The 20309-nt window shown below is 33.6% G+C and overlaps 2 protein-coding genes and 1 pseudogene across 6 annotated transcripts; 2 read left to right on the top strand and 1 right to left on the bottom strand.

Annotated features, from left to right (window-relative positions):
• Positions 1-564: 564 nt before the first annotated feature.
• LOC107961737 (BTB/POZ domain-containing protein NPY1) lies at positions 565-5717 on the top strand. Its single transcript, XM_041115839.1, has 4 exons — positions 565-1572; positions 3060-3129; positions 3492-4658; positions 4964-5717. Exons 1-4 carry the CDS (start codon positions 1511-1513, stop codon positions 5489-5491), a joined length of 1827 nt encoding a protein of 608 aa, XP_040971773.1. The 5' UTR covers positions 565-1510; the 3' UTR covers positions 5492-5717.
• Positions 5718-5872: 155 nt separating this feature from the next.
• Positions 5873-8677, top strand: LOC107961738 (phospholipase D Z-like; annotated as a pseudogene).
• On the bottom strand, positions 8621-14757 carry LOC107961739 (chorismate mutase 2). 5 transcript variants are annotated; one of them, XM_041115840.1, is made up of 8 exons: positions 14422-14757; positions 13500-13900; positions 12539-12849; positions 10580-10808; positions 9508-9594; positions 9270-9413; positions 9098-9190; positions 8621-8961 (listed from the first exon to the last, which is right to left on the bottom strand). In XM_041115840.1, the coding sequence occupies exons 1-8, from the start codon at positions 14594-14596 to the stop codon at positions 8731-8733; spliced, it is 1671 nt and encodes a 556-aa protein (XP_040971774.1). In that variant the 5' UTR covers positions 14597-14757; the 3' UTR covers positions 8621-8730. The 5 variants fall into 5 exon arrangements, with proteins under 5 accessions (XP_040971774.1, XP_040971775.1, XP_040971776.1 ...); XM_041115841.1 differs by having other exon boundaries at positions 12539-12846; XM_041115842.1 differs by lacking the exons at positions 13500-13900; positions 14422-14757 and having other exon boundaries at positions 10580-10803; positions 12539-12668.
• Positions 14758-20309: the final 5552 nt, after the last annotated feature.

Here is a 20309-nt window from a genome sequence, read left to right as displayed (position 1 = left end):
TGAAGCACATTTATCCTTCTGTTTAAGGATTGGGAGGAATTATGAATAATTTTAAGTATAGTAAAAAAAAGAATTATGGTTCTTAAACTTGTGAACCTAAACTATTGAAATACAATCAGTTTGGATTGATTTTTAGTTTCTCAGTTTTTTTTGCTCATACTAGTAGCCATTAACTCGGATGTTAAATGTTAACACAAAATTGATACGTAACATGTTTAAAACATATTGATTAAGTTATAAATATTACATACTTATGTCTAAAAAAATTGCATACTTAGTGAATGAATAACTTAAATTTGATGTATTAAAAAAGGAAATAAATTTTCTAACACTTGATTATGATTATAATTTAATTTAGGTATTTTAAATTTTATATATGTAAAATCAGAATTCACATTTGATCTCTACATTGATATAACGCTTTATACAAAAAGAATTCAACTAAAATATTTTGAAATTGAAGAGTTAATTTAAAATTTGAGTGATAATTTAGGGACGTTGGCGGCAATTAAACCACGTTTACATAAACGGTTTTGAAGAGAGTAATAACTAAAGGGGATTAGATGAGGTAAACAAGTGCATCTAAAAGAGTAGATGATCACCATACATCACGTACACAGATATATACATATAGGTGTGTGTAGTGTGTATATATTATTATGCATATATCAGTCTTTATCATCGTATAATAATAAAAGTGAGAAAAGGAGAGCAATAAGGAAAGAGATTGAATCATCGATATATGCGCCTTTAGGCAGAGGAGGAGTTAGAGAATAAGAGAAAGATCTTTTGATATCAGCAAATCAAGCTGATTTAAAAGCAAAGGCGGCGAGAATTCTATTGATATGATGTATCCAATATTAACAACCCCATCATTCTCTCACGTATGACTCTTTCTTTACCTTTGGCCTTTTCTCTCCTACCATCTTTCTCTTTTTTTTCCCTCTATAAACCCATAAATTTACAATCTTCCCTTCGCTCGTCTTTTTTGGTTTTTTGATCCTTCTTGTATTTCTGGTTTTTGGTTATTGGTTTTTGTTAGTGAACTTTGTTTGGTAATTAAGATTAAAGCTTCATCAATGTCTTCCTAAAATGTGGCAGCTGAGAAATGGGATGAGAACAATCCGGAAGAAGATAAGGAAGATAGGAATGTTGATGTTTCTGTTGTTGTCTCAGTCCAATGGTTATTAGATATTCTCCTTGGCTACTTGGTGTTGATTTTGCTTGTTATCTTCAGAATTTTAAGTACATAAATTAGTTATTTTTAAGTCCCAAAATTTTCTCTGGAAAAAAAGAGAGGCTATTTCTTTGCCTCTGCTACTTGGTTTGGTTTTATTCAGCTGATAGATATAGACAGGGAAAGAAAGGAACGTTCTCGTTGGCACATGGTATGGCTAATAGCTTCACAGCCACAAGGAATTTAGGTCAGCTTGTCGTGTTTTTTTAAAGGGATTTTATCCTATTCTTTTTCTCTTTTGTGAACATATTTTCTGAAGAAAAAAGAGTAAACATGAAGTTTATGAAACTTGGCTCCAAGCCTGACGCCTTCCAAGCTGATGGCAAATGCATCCGGTAAGATGGGTTTCACTCACATTATTTTCTTTTCCCGTTTTAAATTGTTCTTTAGCTTTCTGTTATCTCCATTTGATTTGGTTTTGTTTTCCATCATGGTGTCTGTTCCAGACATGTTTAACTATGTTTGGTGTTTGACTCTAGGTTTGTTCTTACGGTTTCTTAGATGTAAGCTTAACTCTAGCCTTCATTGGTTTTCTACTGAAATATGTATATTTTATCTGATGCATTTGAAAATTTATCTTTGTTTTGTCAACTGATTTTTGCATTGATTGAGGGGTTCTTTTAAAATATACCTTAAGAAATAGAAAACTTTTAGTGGTTAATCATTCCATCGGAAAAGTCACAACTTTAACAAGTAATTGTTCTCTCTTTTTATTATTATTATTTTCCTTTTGATTTCTTTTAGCTTGGTGACAGATTAACCACATGGGTGTTTTTATTGCAATTATTATTCTTTTATTGCTTTGTTTTTGTTTTTTTGGGGGGGGATTGAAGAGTAAAAAAAAAGACAATGGGGTACCTTGAAGGTGGTCCAGCTGTTCAACCTGTCCTCTTTTTCATGAGTTAGTGGTCCTAATGTGGGAAAGGCATATTGGGAGCAGCAGGCCTTTAATCATGGTTGTAAGAATCTCTACTCGTGTAATCAATAGCATGTTCCACTCAAGGAGGAGTGAGCTTGGATTTTTCTTCATGATAACATGTCCAAAAACCCTCTTCCACTCAGCAAATTCTTATAACTGAATGAGTTTTATCATTTAGTTGCTAAGGTAGAGTAAGTAGGAGTGATCTAGTCTTGTAACCGAATTGATTTGATACTTGAACTTTGCACTATGTGATATGCTTACATTCTTTGACTGGGAGATTAATAAGTCTTGATCAATGAAAATTTCTATTTTAAGATGACAACTGATTAAAACATGAAATTTTATGGATGGTAGTCTTTGTGGAGTTGGTTTCCCATTTAGTCAGCATTGGCAATGTCGTTAAATGAAATGTAGGCAGATGCAGCTCTAGAAGAGATTTCGTCGGGGTTGTACTTAATCTCTTTGTGCAAAAAATGGCAACTGTTATACATGTCTGAGAATTACAAATATTTGACAACTGCATTTTGAGGCTTTGAAGCCATTTCCAGGTTTCTGGTTTATTACGACTGTTATTCATGTTTGAGAAAGGCGATACTTATACCTAAAAGTCACAAAGCTGTTTTAAGAAAGATAACATGTGGTTTCATATAGAGTTTTAAGTTTCAAGTTCATTGACCATAGCTGTTAATTTGACTAACTTGAGGTTAATTTGAAAAGTAAGCTATAACCATGACCCTTTTACCAGAGCCAATGAGTCAAAACGGGCTCTTGCTTTGTTCTTCTTCATTGTTTAAGGTTATCATCATCATCATGCTATTATATTCCTCATCAATGCAATATCCTTTTTGCGTGTGTATTTTGGAGGAGAATGGGGTTAACATAAACTATCTCTTGATGCAGGTATGTCACATCTGATCTGGCAACAGATGTAACAATTAATGTCGGCGAAGTTAAATTTTACCTTCACAAGGTATGTTCAATTCATTCCAAGTATTTATACTTCTCCTGTAGGGGGGTGTGTGTGTGTTTGTAGATTCTGAACTTTTTATTTATTTTGGTATTTGGTTCATGTTCAAATGGCTTCTTCTAGATTCCAATTTAAATGCATGAAGTTTTAAAATGTACTTAAAGTAACTATTGAATCAATTTTTTCTTCTAGAGATACATTGCTATAAGTGCCACTTTATAGGTAGAAGTGTTGAATTTGTCAAGGTAGCATAATATGATATTGTGATTATTGCCTCCTATAACTTTGCAAAAGTTACCTGAGATGGCTCTTAACTATAAATTATAATTGTTAATTATGGATGTCACTCTTATGTGGCTTTGCAGTTCCCTCTATTATCTAAGAGCAGTCGCTTGCGAAAACTAGTGCTGAAAGCCAGTGAAGAGTGCTGTGATGAAATTAATATGGTTGATTTTCCTGGTGGGCCAAAAGCATTTGGAATCTGTGCAAAATTCTGCTATGGGATGACTGTTACTTTAAATGCATACAATGTTGTGGCTGCACGTTGTGCTGCCGAATACCTAGAGATGACTGAGGATGTTGATCGAGGTAACCTAATTTTTAAAATCGAAGTATTTCTTAATTCTAGTATATTCCGTAGCTGGAAAGATTCCATTATTGTTCTACAAACCACCAAGTCTGTTCTACCATGGTCTGAAAACCTGAAGATCGTTGGAAGATGCATTGATTCTATAGCATCTAAAACCTCTGTGGATCCTGCAAACATTACATGGTCCTACACGTATAACCGGAAGTTGTCAGTGTCTGACAAAACGGCTGGTGACGGTATGAAATTTCGAGAGAAGATCATATCTGTTCCAAAAGATTGGTGGGTTGAAGATATATGTGAGTTAGACATTGATCTCTACAAGCGAGTCATGACTGCTGTGAAATCAAAAGGAAGAATGGATGGTGTTGCCATTTGTGAGGCACTGAAAACGTATGCTGTTAGATGGTTGCCTGATTCTGTTGATTCCTTGGATTCTGATGTACATTCCTGGAGGAACAAATTACTTGTGGAAACAATTGTATGTTTATTGCCTTCGGATAGAGGTGTTGATTGTTCATGTAGTTTCTTATTGAAGCTGTTGAAAGTTGCCATTCTTGTTGGGGTGGATAATTCCGCAAAGGAAGATCTATTAAAGAGGATAAGTTTAAAGTTGTACGAAGCTTCTGTCAAGGATTTATTAATCCCGGCGCGGCCTCCGCAAACTACATTATATGATGTTGAGATGGTTCTCTCTATTGTGAAACGGTATATGATGCATCGTCATGATTTAGATGTTGCAAAGAATGAGATGGGATGTACTGATTTTGTTCTAGGGCATGGATCCTTGTTGAGCGTTGGTAAACTGATCGACGAGTATCTTGAAGAAATTGCACGCGACCCAAATCTTTCCCTTGCCAGTTTCATTGACTTGTCTCAGTCTGTACCTGAGTTTGCTACACCAGTTCATGATGGACTTTATAAAGCCATTGACACATACCTAAAGGTAGGCTTTCAACTATGTGCCAAATTTTGTTCATCTACTCGAATTCTAGAATCATATTTCTCATCATATGCATAGATCCTTTTAGAATGTTTTCTGATGCTCAATGATGGTTTATTTGTACTGCAGCTGCGTGTGTTTATGACCCTGTTACTTCATAAATCCTAACTGCTTTGATAGCTTTCGTTATAACTTCATAACCCGAACTGTTGGTTTTTCAAAAGTACCTGCCACTATTGAATAATGATAACCTGAAACCTTTTCATGAGTGCAGTTAGACAATGTATAACAAGTTATTATGTCTGCAGGAGCATCTGAGCTTGACGAAGGTTGAAAGAAAGAAATTGTGCAGCTTGATGGATGTCAAGAAATTGACAATGGATGCATCTATGCATGCTGCCCAGAATGAGAGACTTCCACTTCGAGTCGTAGTTCAAGTTCTCTTCTTTGAGCAGGTTAGGTCTGCTGCTGGAGTTCAACCACTTCGCAATACTTCCCATTACACGACCAACACTGAAGAAGAATCGGAGAAGACTGCAGCTGAAGATTGCAACTCCCTTGAGAAACAAATGAGTCGGATTAAGATAAAAGAGGACGCATTTCAGGAAAAATGTGAATTGGCCAAGCAGAGTAGCAAAAACAGTAAAAGCGGCATCCAGCTACTTCCATCTCGATCGAGAAGAATGTTTGGCAAGTTGTGGGGTTTCGGAAAAGGGCATGCAGATAACAGAAGTTCTGAGACCTCTGCAAGTTCGCAAAGCCCAACTTCGATGGTTCCAGGGGATACCAAGTCTTCCGGTTCATCTTCGAGAAACAGGAGACACTCTATATCCTAGAGAGAAATGATTGAGGTTAATGAGATCATAAACAGTTGAAGAAAAAGATTCAAACTGTTGAGTATAAAAAGTTGTAGGATTTTGTTGTAGTTGATGATGAAGGTTCTTCTCATATGTGAAGTATTCAAAAATTGGATCAGGTGCTTTTCGTTCTAACATCTTATTCAATTTAATGATCATCCATGTAGTTAATTGGAGGATTACATTTCCTTTGAACTTTTTGAAATTGAATTCCTTGTGATGTATTTTTCTTACATTCAAGTTCAGTGGGTAGAGCAAGATTTTACATTGTAAAACTAAACCACTAAAATGCTTGGTTCATGAAAGTGTTTGGCTTCCCTGAAAACGCAAGAAATGGTAAGAAACTATCCATGAAATTTCCTTCTGCATTTCATCACAGAAAGCTACCACTTTGAATGTGACAATAGTAAGCTTCCTGAAATTTCTCAACAACTGACTATATACATACACACCATTATACTTCATGTAGAAGAAATAAAAAGCTGTTCAAAGCAGTAGTACATTCACATAACCATATCTAATCCTCTTGGTTAGTCTTTTTTATCTTGATAAACCTAGATAATGAATACAAATTATATGATCTTAAGGGTTCTTAAGTTCCATTAGCAACGGACATGCTTCTCTTTGAAGGCACAATAATTTTGCATGAAAACTATAAGCTTTTGGAATAAGCTGCTACATGCTTAAAAACTGATATACATAAATACATCAAAGGAGGTAAGGATTAGGGGAAAAGAAAAAATGGAGTTTAAGTACAGCATAATCATATCCTTTGTGTTGTTTATCTTGGTCCATCTATCACTGCCATATTTCACTGAGTCGTTGCCTCGATGCAAAGCTTGGTTGGTCCAGTCAATCCCTACAGATATGCCTCATCTCCCTTGGGTCCCTGCTGTCCTCTCTACCGGTAACAGTCTTTATCTGCTTCAAGCTTCAAAGTGGAAATGAATGAAACTGTATTTCCAATTTTTGACCTTTTTTCTTGTTTTATAGGTGATGTATTTAAATGGTTGGCTTACAATTCAACTGGCAAATTAGATATAATAGCTCAGTATTGGCAATTGAAAGCACATCCAGAGGATTCCCGGTCAGGGGATTATGGATATTCGAACGATGATATGCATCGCTTCGGCGCGCATCAAGGCTTTTCTGTGTATACAGCCCTGGAAAATGCTGCTGATAGAGATGTTGATATCAGGTTATGTTTTATGGACAAAATGTCTTCCCTTTTTCTTTAATGAAAATTTCTAACTGTTATATAGGGAAATATAGCATATGTAATGCTTTTAGCTCTCATTGCATTGCATAGAAACAAATGTGGTCCATTTGCGAAGTACTATAAATCGATCCGAATTTCAGGTTGATACAGCACTCTGGAGTGTATCCTGACTACACCAAAGAGCCCTCCGGCCTTGCTTCGAGAAGAGCAAATGTCAAGAGTGCAACTTTATTACTTGATAAATGGTTCAGCACAGGTGTTGTCCATGCGAAAGTTTGGATATCGGATAACCGGGATGTCTATATAGGATCTGCAAACAATGACTGGAAATCACTTACTCAGGTATATGAAAGATAATAAAGTTCTGGTTTATCATCTTCGACTCATCATATTTGTCATCAAGATCATGAACCTTCATTAACTTAACCAATCGAGGGTAACTAGCTACTTGCTCATGGTCTATGACTATTCGTACTTCAGATTGTTGAACCGTATTATTCAATTGTACATTGTAATTTCTAACACGAGAGTTGATGGCAAAAAAAGAAAAAAAGAAATCCTGAGTAACACGGTATCATGCAATAGTATGTGGCAGATTTTGCCTTCGGTTGATTCTTATCTTCACTCCGCTGATCATCTCCCCTTGCAATAATATGTTCTGATTATGGTTACAGATAAAGGAAGTCGGAATTTATCTTGTCGGTTGTCCTAAAGTAGCAAGAAAGGTTGGGCTCTACTTTCATAATCTATGGAGACTTGCACATCTTAATGTTTCAGCTTTCACAACAACAATATTAGACCCGAAATGGCAGATTCAAAGAAGAGTTCCCTGCTGGTCACATTTCATCGAATCTGACATGAGATGCACGTACGTTTAATACGCTGCATATTCTGCATTACTCTGCCTTTGTTACTTTGGGCTGGCTTAACATGTTTATTCATCTCAGGCCTCGACTTCCTCGTTTCGTGGAGATTCCTTATGTGACAAGCTATCCGAAATTATCAGACCCTAAAATATTGAAATTGATTATTGATGCTCCAGGATATGGTTATATAAGTTCAGTGCCTCAATCAAGCTATCTGTCTTTTGCTCCACCTGAAGTAAGTTGCTGTCTTTTATGTTTAGTCTTCTATGCTTCATTCGATTTTTGATGCCACTTGTGGTCAGCAGCTGTCATTTGGCAGGTTCCAGCCTGATGAACAAGGGTAGCTCGATACGATTAAATCTGTCGGAGATGGAGGCACAGTAAGGATCAGTACCATGGAATGGCTTGGCCAATCCCAACATACAAAGAAAACAGTTTATTGGTTATCTCTTTCAAGTGCAATCTCAGAGGTACTGTTTTAGTGGATTTTTGCTTGTGTCTTCCCTATTCTTATGATGCTTAAACATGGTAGGTTGTATTCTCGAAGCATGCGAAAGTGAAGGTACTTGTGGCGTATTGGGCAAATTTTATTGAAAAAACTGAGCTCTACTTGAAGTCGCTTCCCTACACCAATGTCCTCTGCTATTCTTCCAAGCAGAACAGATGTTCAGGGAGTGTAGAGATAAAGTACCATAAGGTGCCAGGTTACAACTTGACCGGACCAGCCATTCACAAAAGAAAGCGTACCGGAAATATTTACCCAGGCTACACCAGAGTCAATCATGGGAAATACGCAGTTAGCGATGTTCGTGGACACATCAGTACCAGTAATCTGGTATGGGACTATTTCTATACGACAGCCGGAGTTAGCTTTGGGACATACAATCCTGCCATTGTTTCACAGCTTCAAGAAATATTCGAAGCAGATTGGAATTCGCCATATGCTGCTCCCATCGAGGAGTTGAGTAACAGTCATGCTGATTCTAGTTGATACTCTTAGCATTTGGAGATTTATACCATAAATTTTTAAAGCATAATCAAAAGAGTACTACTTTTATTAATTAGAAAGCAGTTTTGTCACATGAATGATCTTTATTCGGAAGGTAACATCGAGAACCGATATTAATATGGTTTCAATCGAGGCGACGGAGGAGGTAGTCGATTTCGACTTCCTTTGTTAAGGGAATCACCCAATCTGCATACAGACCAGAAACAATAGCTGGATCAACCTTGTACTTCCCCTTGTCTCCATCATCACCGAGCTTCACTTCCTGGCCAAATGTCATCGCCTTCTTCGCCACTCTGTTCTTTACCGCTTCTTCAACGTTTGTAAACGTCAACAAATTTGTCAGAGTAAATCTATCCTGAAATCACCACAACATTGTCCCAAGCTATTATATTACTAACTCTATATGCATCTTAGGACTATCTTAATGAATGACTAGCTAATAGCCGGTAGGTCTGAACAATCTGACCGTTATGACAACAAAACTAAAATACCTGAGCACGAATTGCCGGTTCATAGTCTTTCCGTTCGTCCCTGAACTTCACTTCAGCTACAAGTTTTCCATAGTGAATTCTTCTAGAGATAGCCTAAAGGGATTAGCAATGCATTTTTAGAGCCACTTTTCTAATATTATATCTTCAGCGTTCATAAGAGATTGTTAAATACCTGTAAACACTCGAGATCACGAGCAGCGGTCAAAGCATAGTTTCCGTCATCGCCCGGAGAGACAAACGATGGTAGCAGTTTGTTGAAGTACATGTCCCAGATGAGCTTATTTATGTTAATAGACATTGCTGCACGATGCAAAACCTGTTTGACTTGGAAGGTATTACTCCGGATTATAATTGAACCGGATTCTGATTTTTCAGAAAAATCGAGAAGAGAAACACAGGTAATTAATTACTTCAGGGTACTTGTAATGTGGCACCAATGAGGGTGGTAGATTATCTGGGAAGAATGGATGCTCTTCAGGATTATCATATCTACCAGCCTGCAACAACACATTCAAACTTAGAACTAATCAGTTCCCGAGATATAGTCAGAACGATTCATGTAGCCAACTTTTAAGATGAAGCAGAGAGACTATGGGGAGATATAGTTCAGATGGTTCATGCAGCCATTTCTAAAACATAGCAAAGGTGTTGAGGAGACGCCTAACTCGTTCCCAAAAAGTCGGTATTGTCTTTATGTTATAAGTTGGGATTCAAACCCTAGCATAAGCAAATGGCTAACGTTTGTGGCGCTCTTAAATTTCCTTCAACAAGAGGCAACTCCGGGATATAATGGAAATGATTCATACAGTTTAACTTTAGAACGAAACAAAGAGATGATAATTAAAAATTGGAGAATCATATCTCTTGTAACGTAAAGAGGTTTCCTTGAACTGACAACGTATAAAGTAAAGCACTAAATGCAAGATGCTGTCTTCCATTTTGTTTTATGAGGATTATATTATGAGCAATTATTTAATCACATCAACAGCAAAAAGCAAAGACAACTCACAATAATTGAAACTTGATTTTTAGTTCAAAAAGTTTTAATATTTTTCGTCACAAAATTATCATTAAGCACTTACAGAACCAAGTCAAATTTTGTTATTAATACACACGTAAATGGGCAGGTAAGTCTTGACTCTTTTGACTAAATATAAAAAATCTCTTTGTAAAATTAATAAATTAATTTAAATCTTTTTAACCCTTAGTTAAATGAAAAATAAAAATAAAAAATTAAACCTTTCTAGTCCCTTGATAAAATGGAAATTCAATAATTTAATTTCTTTTAAACACAAAATTTTCAACTTCAACCCCCATTAAATGTCCCTAACACTTAATTCCTGTATTTGCTCTTGAATACACCTATGCCATCACAGTAATTTCAATTAAAAACTTTTTTAAGTAGAGAGGTGGTATGTTTTAACTGAGAATGAACGACATAAGGGAGAAAGATGAAAGAGAAGAGAGGTTCAGTTTTTTTACCTTAGCTTGTACGGCCTCTGTTTGTTTAACGAATAACTCAAGCAAAGATCCACTGAAGCCAGGGATGGAAGCGTAGGAAGGGTCGTAGGTGGGAGGGTTCAAAGGGAACCTTGCTCTCTCTATGAGACTGTAAACAATGGTGTCTTCTTGCCTTATCAATGAATCCCTCACCATCTCCAGCGTCACGTTGTTGTGTTCTGCTCTCGCCATTTCGTGTTTGCAGGCTGAACTAGCAAGAAGAAAAAGAGTTGTTAACATCATTACCACAGACATATCAATGTTGGTAAAAATTAAAAACAATGGAAGACCTATTACATTTATGATATAAGGATGGGAAGTAAGACGTTGACAAATGATCTCTCTGTCTCTCAAATTTATGGCAAATGACAACCACTCACCAAAATGTATAAAATGGAATGGAAGGGGGGGTTTATATAAAAGAAAAGAAGAAGCCAAAAGAAATGGTGGGTAGTGCGTAGTGCGCACGGGAGAGTTGCTTTTCTTTGTGTTCAGACTTCAAGGGTTTTGTCGGCTCAGACGTGGCGTAATTGCACCATTAATCTTCTAATCTATCTAATCCTGTTTTGTCCCATTAGTTCTGAGGACCTTTATAAAGGGTAACGGAATAACGTGAGAGTTATGTGGTTGCAAGTTGCAAGTTGCAACTTGCTGGAACTGGGACGCTTATATTATTATTAATTGCTACTCAATGTGATTGGTTATAAAACATCATCTTTCCGAGGAATTAGACTCAAATCCACGTTTGTTTAACCCTACTCAATTTTTATGTTTTGGGTCAAATTGTTTTACCTAAACCCCAAGAAAAATCTAGCCCAAATGAAAAAAAAAAACAAACAAACCTAAACAAATAGAAAATGAATACAAGCTAACCCTAAACCCACCCACCAACCTAAATCCGAAGAAAAAAATTAATAAATGTATTATTGTTATTTAAATGTGTTTATAAAATTTTTAAATATTTTCTTTATTTTTTCAAAATTTTAATTTTCCTAATTCTTTATTTTTTTTAAAAACAATGATCGAATAAAAACCAATGGTCTAACCGGTTTAACCATCAATTCGATTCAAAAAATTATGTTGACAGTTTAAATAACTAATTGCACAAATCAAATTGATTTTGAATTAGATTAATGATTAAATAATTTGGATTTTAAAACTTCTATTATCATTTCAACATTTCAATTTGAGTTAATACGGGTTCGGGTTCGTGCCCTATTGGATTTAAGTTGGTCCAATTTTTAATCATTTGAGTTTTAGGTTTAAATTATTTTAGATCAAGTCAAATCGAGTTAATTTGAAGTAACTGTTGAAGTCAAATTTAAAATCAAATTGTTAGAACTTTTATAATTAAAACGAGTTGAGGTTGGAATTGTATTTCTAGATTTGCTTGTTCTTTATTCAGGTCGTTTCTAGTGCTTAGAGTACATGAATGTCCAAACCTGATTGTATTACTGAACCTTTAAATCAGGATTTGCTGCTTATTAATGATAATAGAGTGCACTCTTTTAGTCCTCCTATCTCAATTTAAGTTTTATTTTCATTCTTTTAGAGTTTACAGCTACAAATATAGTGTAATTATATTACAAATAAAATAAAATCAATACACAACTCTTGGGTAAGACTACATTGTGAACAATTACATATGGTGAGACTCGAAATAGTAAGGGTGGTTTTAACGGGAACTATAAAAAATAAAAAATAAAAAATAAAAAGAAGATTAAAATTCAAATGAAAGGCCTTCAATTTAATGTAGATAACTATTCATTGATAAACTAATGTCCCTTAACAATGTGAAATAATTTCCCTGTTTCACTTGCAAACTAATCAACCATCCAAAATGCTTTTAAAGCCAAAATAACAAACAATCCATTTTTAAACACCAAACAACTACACCTGATATGATACACATGAAAAAAAGCAGTTAAGAAATTTTCTCACCTCAGCTTGGAACCAAACGGTGAAGGTTGTTGGACATGAATCGACATAAGCTGTGCAGTGTCTTTCCACCATGAAATCTCTCTTTCCTTGTCGACCAGTTCTTGCTTTGCACTTGCCAAAGCAGCTTCTAATTCTCTTATCTGCTCTTCCTGCCTCGATTCCAACAATTCATGCAACCTTCTCTCCAGTTCGTATGGAGGAACACCACAATGCAACTGCGCACACTCTTCTTCTTCACCGTAAATTGTGGGGTCAATTACTTCTCCACAGCTCATACTGTAGCTTCTGGCTGAACTATTACCATTACTCTGCTATAGTTTTAAAAAAAATATAACATTTAAAATCTCCAGGGAATTGGTAAGGTTTCAATATTTGTTAGTACTACTACATAAACTAAAGATATTGAGTTAGGTATGGGATGATTCCAAGTTTGAATTAATTTATGCGTTTTAGGTTTGGATCATTCAAGATTCACATCATTTTTGGTTTTAGATAATTTTGGGTTGGGCCAATTAGGATTTTAAAAGTTTTAGATAATTTCAATTCAAGTCATTCAAGTTTGTTTTATTTGGATATTTCAAGTCTTAAGTCATTATAGTTTTTTGAATCATGGTAGGTTTAGGTCATTTAGAGATATTTGTTCAAGTTGGGTCAATTTAAAATGGATTTACATGAGTTTAAATCAATTTCAAGTTCAGATCATTTTGGATTACTCGTTCAGATTGAGTCAATTCTTATTCAAGTTCAACTGGAATTATGAATTCGAATCATGTCAAGTTTGGACCATTTTAAATTCAAGTCATTTCAAATTCAGATGATCTTTGATTTCAATTCGATTATGGTTCAAATTCGGTCAAATCAAATTCAACTGTAATTAAGATTCAAAATAATTAAATCAAACCCTAAACCAAAAACAAATGAAATAAAAAGGACATGCCAAATTCCCAAGTTTTAATCGCACCTGAGGATGGGTTGAGGACAATTTGCTTGCATCCAAATGGAGTTGCAAACGTTCTAACTCGGCTTCAAGTTCTGCTTCAAGTCTATCCATTCCTTCCAGATACTTTTCTTCTTTCGGCACATATTCACATTTCAAAGGCTGATCAAATATCACTTTATTTGATATAAGATCGCCATCAAACTCCAATTCTAAATCTCCATCAATGCCGTTGTTTGATTCAATCTCCTTTGCTGTTATGAATAAATCTTTGTTTCGGAGCTCATCTTTAACATTTTCAAGAACAGCCGCCATTTGGATTCTCAGTTCTGCCATCTTTTGAAGTTCTTTTTCAGTCACAGCAACCAGTCGAAGCAAAAAACACCCTATTACCACGTTGTAATTAGCTTCCCTTCCGCTTCTTTCTGATTAAAAAAAAAATCCCGAAAATTATTAAAATTTGATCCAACATCAATCTCTAAGCTTGAGTTCAGCTCAAGACATAATAGAGTTACTCAAGCTTAAGCTCGATTAAGTTCATACTTAAACTTCTTCTATTTGTAAAAGTACAAATATAATTTCAGTATTAAAATTTCGAATCAACTCAGAGTTGATATTACCTGAGCTAAGATTTAGTTGACATACATCTTAAGATTTAATAAATAGTATTTTGTCCATAAAATAACCACTTGAGTTAGGCTCCATATAAGCAACTACTTGCACTGTAGTATAGGTGTCTTTCTCCATGTTATGATCTAAAACTAATCCTATTTGAATACCCTTTCAACCATCTATTAGTAAATAAACAATATTTGTGATCTATGAAAACTCTAACTAAAATCAAAATTATATATAATTGCATAAAATTTATTCCTAAAAATATACATTAGAATTTGGAACTCAAAAGGCCAAATAATAAACAAAATGACACCAAGACAATTTTGACCTGATGACGAATCAGGACGACGGGTTACGTGATTAGGTGGTGCCACGTCATCATCATCTTCCTTCCTCTGGCCAACATTCACCCTCCCCTTCACCTTCCGACGCTTAAGTGCAGAGAAGAGGCGAGCAGCGATCCGGCGCGGCGCGGAGCAGTTTAATCCACTGCAACCGTCCATGAGAAGGAAGGCTTTGCTGTTGGCGGATTCGTAAAAGAGGGGCAAAATTTTGGATCTGCAGAAAAAGGAGAGTAAATTTAAAGAGTATCAGCAATTATTTCTCGGCTAACGAGCTCATTGATATTAGCGGAGGAGAAAATGAATGGACTCAAGAGTGTGACAGTGAAGAAATTTAATGAGATGACAAATATACTGATTTATGGTAGAATTATAGTTTTGTCCCTACATCATTCTCAAATTTTAGATTTAGTTTTATATTTTAATTCGATATGAAAAATAATTTGATTTTTTTTATTATAAACCAACTTTTTCAATAAAAGTCACGTGAGTATTAATTATTTAGACTAAATTGTAATATAAGGTTAAAATGTGCTTGTAATTTTTTAAAAATTGAGAATTTAGCGATGTACTTGTATTTGTAAGAATTTAATTTTTTTTTATTTTTAGATTTTAAAATTTAAATTTAATTATTAATATTGTTATTTTTTTGTGAAATTAGTTTATGTGACATTTTAAAAAAAAATACTCACGCTATGTAATTAAAAAAATTATAATTAACTTAAATTTAACAAAAATAATAATAATATTAACAGTTAGGACTAAATTTTAAAATCTAAAAAATAAAAAGATTACATCCCTATAAATACAAATATAAAAACTAAATTTCTAATTTTCAAAAAGTACAGAAATTATAAAAATATTTTAACTTATTATATAACTAAAAGATTAAATTATACAAATCAATATATATGAATTAAGTATTAAATTTGAACATAACAGTGTTTCATGCACCTCTAAATTATTTATAAAGAGACGATTATTATACTTATATAACAACATTTGATATTTAAGTTATATTTGCTTTAAAATAAATTAAGTTAAAAAAAGTATAACATATTAACAATATTGGTCGGTAAGATTTATATCATATCTTTAACAAAATTTATGAATGTAATTTCATTTTATTAAAGATTATTTTCATGAATAAAATAAGATTAATAAATTTATCTTGTAAATTTTAAATATTTTATTGACATTTTAGCTAACATTTATTATCTTTTTTTTTGGTACATAATATCTTTACGGACTGAATTTTAATTCGGTTAGTATCGATACTGTTGTTAGTGCAGAATGACATGAATTCAAGTGTATTTAAGCATGTTTATCCTTCAATTTAAAGGCTGAGAAGGGTTATGAATAGTTTTAGGCATTATATTAAAAAAAAAACTAATTCCATTAAAATTTGAGCGAATATGTTGTTATAGAGAGCAAAATTTGTTGAAAGATTTTCGACTTTTTCAAATAAAATCTTCAAAATATTATTTCCCGAAGTTAGAGTTAGAAGACAAAACTCTGATCGAGGACAATGCTAACTCGTTGAGGGGTTTGTTGGCTTCTTAACTTTTATAATGAGATGTTATAAAGAGTGACTACTATAGAGAGAACTAATTATAGAAGGACCAAAATTAGAATTAGAGCATGGCGTTTTAATTGCGGATAGATTTGGAGGGAAAGTTCTGATTTTGGATTTATTTGCTTTTTATTTTTATGGGTGCTTTTAATATTTTCTATAAATGCTGTACTAACCATGATTATTTTATTGTCATATTTAAAACCATACAAAATCTTTTGGTTATGTAGTTTCTAAAATTGATTTATTTAACATATTTGACAATTTTCATTGATATATAAAAAAAATAACTAATTTATCTGATTTCCCACTTTAATACTTAAATATTTTCTTTAATTCAATTTCATACTTAAAATATGATTTTGTTATAGATTTTGGTCCAATGCCACAGCTTTTATAACTTTTAAAATCATAGAACAATTTTCTTAAAATTCCTTTTTATTAAATTAGAAACATATATTATTAGAGAAGACGCATCCCTATGAAAAGGACAAGCTCAGTTAAAGGGAAGGTTCTTACATACATATTTAGCTAGGCTTCCTCTTATATTACTAATAAGCTGACTACTTCAAGTGAGATGAAGAAGAGACTTTCGGAATATATTGAGATAAGATGGAGATTCAACCAATAGATTCAAAGTGTGGTCAATGTTTAATGTGAAAAAATTTGGGTCTTTAAGATCTCTCAATCTGGTTGCTGGTGCAAGCTTTTTTTTTTTATTTTTTTTTAGAAAAATTGTACTACATAAAAGAAACTTATAATGCAAGAAAAGAAATAGATTTGAAGCTTCATTAAGGCTTTAATTTTTCTTTTTAAAATACAAAGTCTTAAACAACAAAAATAAAAATATAGAATAGTGTAAATGACATTATTGAATTTTATATAATGACATTTAATACATAATTTGTAACAAAAGTTATGCTTTTTTTTTTATAACATTGTAACTTTTCAAAAAAATAATATTTTTCATTAAAAATCTTATCTGAAAGTTACGTTTATTTAAAATTGTTCAGATGCAAGTAAAAAATTATTATTATTATAATTTATTTTCAAAAGCAAAAAGTTTAAGTGATCATCTTTTGACCTTTAAAACATTTACATAAATAAAGCTCAATAAATCCACATATCCAATAAATTAGCCACCTAACTTGATTATTCAAATTATAAAAGGTTGTATATTTAAATTCTTTATACTTTATATTCATTAGTAAGTAATTTGACATCATAAACTATTAACTTTATGGATAGGGATTTCTAAATTAGCTAGATTCTTTAGCCAACATGCAGGCAGAGCTAAAGAATTGGCAGGGTTCCTGATCCTTCTTAAAATGTATTTTTTTTTCATTTAGGTCTATTTATAATTTATAAAATTTTAAATTGATAATGATAAAATTATACTTTAATACCTTAAAATAATAAAAATTTGATTTAATCCTTTAAAAATTATAAAATATATATTATTAAAATAATAAAATCAAATTTTTACTATTGTAAATATGAAAAATAAAATAAAATAAAATAAAGAACACACAAAGATTTTTACGTGGAAACCCTTTCGGGAAAAAATCACAGGCAGAGGAGAAGAAAATTCACTATGTCGAATTCGAATTTAATACAAGAGAAATAGACTATGTCTATTTATAAGCTTGTAAAGCCATATTCTAGTAAGACTGAAACACCTTATTCTAATCAATATCAAATAGATGGAATTTAATAAGGTTTAAAAAACCTTATTCTAAAATAAAATAAAAGAAGTGTAATTCTATACGGGTTCTTCTTTTATTTTATTTTACCACTGTATTTTATTTAAATAAGGATTCGGGTCACTTAATTCTAACAATCTCCACCTTGACACAAATTCTCAATGAACAAGTTCTTCATCGCGAACTCTCAACGAACAAGTTCTCCACCTCTTCCATAAAACCCTTTAAGAATTTAACTTCAATAATGAACACCAACCAAGTCTAAGCAATGCTCAAACTTGGTTATAGGAAGTGACTTAGTTATCATATCTGCAGGATTTTCATGAGTACTAATTTTGCTCACAACTATATCACCACGAGCAATAATATTACGAACAAAATGATACCAAATATCAATATGTTTTGTTCTCTCATGAAACATTTGATCTTTTATAAGAAAGATGGCACTCTGATTGTCACAAAATACCATGCTGATTTGAAGGTCTTCATTGAGTTTACTAAAGAGTCTTTTCAACCAAATAGCTTCTTTACAAGCCTCAGTAATCGCCATGTACTCAGCTTCAGTGGTACACAAAACAACTGTAGATTGCAAAGTGGCTTTCCAACTGATTGCACAACCTCCAATTGTAAAGACATAACCTGTGAGAGATCTTCTTCTATCCAGGTCTCTAGCAAAATCAGCATCAACATATCCAATGACTCCATCTTTAGTTCTTTCAAATTGTAAGCAAACATCAGTAGTATCTCGTAAGTATCTTAAAATCCACTGAACTGCTTTCCAGTGTTCTTTACCGGGATTCGCCATGTATCTGCTAACTGCACTAACTGCATATGATAAATCTGGACGTGAACAAACCATAGAATACATGAGAGATCCCACTACACTAGAGTATGTAACATGTGACATGTGCTCAATCTCATCATCTGACTGTGGAGACAAAACCGATGAAAGTCTGAAATGGGTTGCTAAAGGACTACTAACAGGCTTAGGACTCCGCATATTGAACCTGTAAAGAACTTTCTCAATGTACCCCTTCTGAATTAGGTACTATTTACTTGCTTTTCTATTTCTGAGAATATTCATTCCAAGTATCTTCTTTGCTAGTCCTAAATCTTTCATCTCAAATTTTTTACTTAGTTGGGCTTTGACCTTTCTTATCTTTCCTTTATCTTTTGCTGCTATCAATATGTCATCAACATAAAGAAGTAGATACACAAAAGAACTATCACTATTTTTCTTAAAGTAAACACAATTGTCAAAACTATTTCTTTTAAAATCATGAGAAGTCATAAAGGAATCAAACCTCTTGTACCACTGTCTTGGTGACTATTTCAAACTGTAAAGGGACTTTTTCAGCAAGCAAACATAGTCCTCCTTTTCTGAGACTATAAAACCCTCTGGTTGTTGCATGTAAATATCCTCCTCAAGTTCTCCATGCAAAAATACAGTTTTTACATCTAACTGCTCAAGCTCCAAATCATGCATGGCCACAATACCAAGCAAAGCTCGAATCAAACTATGCTTCACAACTAGGGAGAACACATCTTTGAAGTCCACTCCTGGAATTTGACTGTAACCCTTTGCAACAAGCCTTACTTTATATCTGGGTTCTTCAACTCCTGAAGTCCCTTATTTCTTTTTAAACACTCATTTACAATGAACAATCTTCTTACCTTTAGAAAGTTTCACAAGATCCCATATTTTGTTTTTATGGAGTGATTCCATCTCCTCTTGCATAGCAAACATCCATTTTTCTAAGTTTTTACAGCTAACCGCATCAGAATAATTAGATGGCTCTTGATTCGCATCTATATCTTCAGCCACATTTAAAGAATAAGCAACTAGATCAGCCTTGGCATACTTCTTTAGAGGTTTAATTTCTCTTCTAGTTCTATTTTTGGCGATAGAGTATTGCGGTGAAGAAGCAACTCTATTCTCAATTTTTGTACTGGCTTGAGGAGTCGACCCTGTATTAATCTGATGCTCCACCTACTTTTGATTTTCTTTATTGGAAGAGTTTTTAAGAGATAAGTTAGGTAGCATAGTAGTTTCATCAAAAACAACATCTTTGCTAATCACAACTTTTCTATTTTCAGGACACCATAACTTATACCCTTTTACACCAGCTTTCTAACCAAGAAAAACACATTTAATGGATCTCGGTTCCAATTTTTCATTATCAACATGAGCATACGCAGGACACCCAAAGATCTTTAAATCAGAATAATTTGCAGGATTACCAGACCATACTTCTTGTGGAGTCTTTTTCTCAATGGCAACGGATGGGGATCAATTGATAAAAAAACATGCAGTAGAGGCTGCTTCTACCCAAAACGACTTCGGTAAGTTGGCATTTGATAACATACATCGAACCTTCTCCATGATCATTCTGTTCATTCGTTCTGCAACACCGTTTTGCTGTGGAGTATGACGAACGGTCAAGTGTCTCACGATCCCTTCTGACTTGCACAACCTATTAAACTCATCAGAACAGAACTCTAAGCCATTGTCTGTACGGAGATATTTTATTTGATTTCCAGTCTATTTTTCAATCATAATTTTTCAAGACTTAAATGCAGAAAACACATCGCTTTTCCG

The sequence above is a fragment of the Gossypium hirsutum genome, chromosome A06 (genome assembly GCF_007990345.1).
Source record: "Gossypium hirsutum isolate 1008001.06 chromosome A06, Gossypium_hirsutum_v2.1, whole genome shotgun sequence".
Lineage (NCBI taxonomy): Eukaryota > Viridiplantae > Streptophyta > Magnoliopsida > Malvales > Malvaceae > Gossypium > Gossypium hirsutum.
This window is presented reverse-complemented; position numbering and strand designations above follow the sequence as displayed.

Excerpts from the sequence above, each read along its gene's own strand:
- LOC107961737 (XM_041115839.1), top strand. The coding sequence starts at position 1,511 with ATGAAGTTTATGAAACTTGGCTCCAAGCCTGACGCCTTCCAAGCTGAT. Across the intron at positions 1,573-3,059 it reads GCTGATGGCAAATGCATCCG|GTATGTCACATCTGATCTGG; the intron begins GTAAGATGGGTT and ends CTCTTGATGCAG. Across the intron at positions 4,659-4,963 it reads CCATTGACACATACCTAAAG|GAGCATCTGAGCTTGACGAA; the intron begins GTAGGCTTTCAA and ends TTATGTCTGCAG.
- LOC107961739 (XM_041115840.1), bottom strand. The coding sequence starts at position 14,596 with ATGGACGGTTGCAGTGGATTAAACTGCTCCGCGCCGCGCCGGATCGCT. Across the intron at positions 13,901-14,421 it reads TCGTCCTGATTCGTCATCAG|AAAGAAGCGGAAGGGAAGCT; the intron begins GTCAAAATTGTC and ends TTTTTTAATCAG. Across the intron at positions 9,191-9,269 it reads GTGATCTCGAGTGTTTACAG|GCTATCTCTAGAAGAATTCA; the intron begins GTATTTAACAAT and ends TAATCCCTTTAG.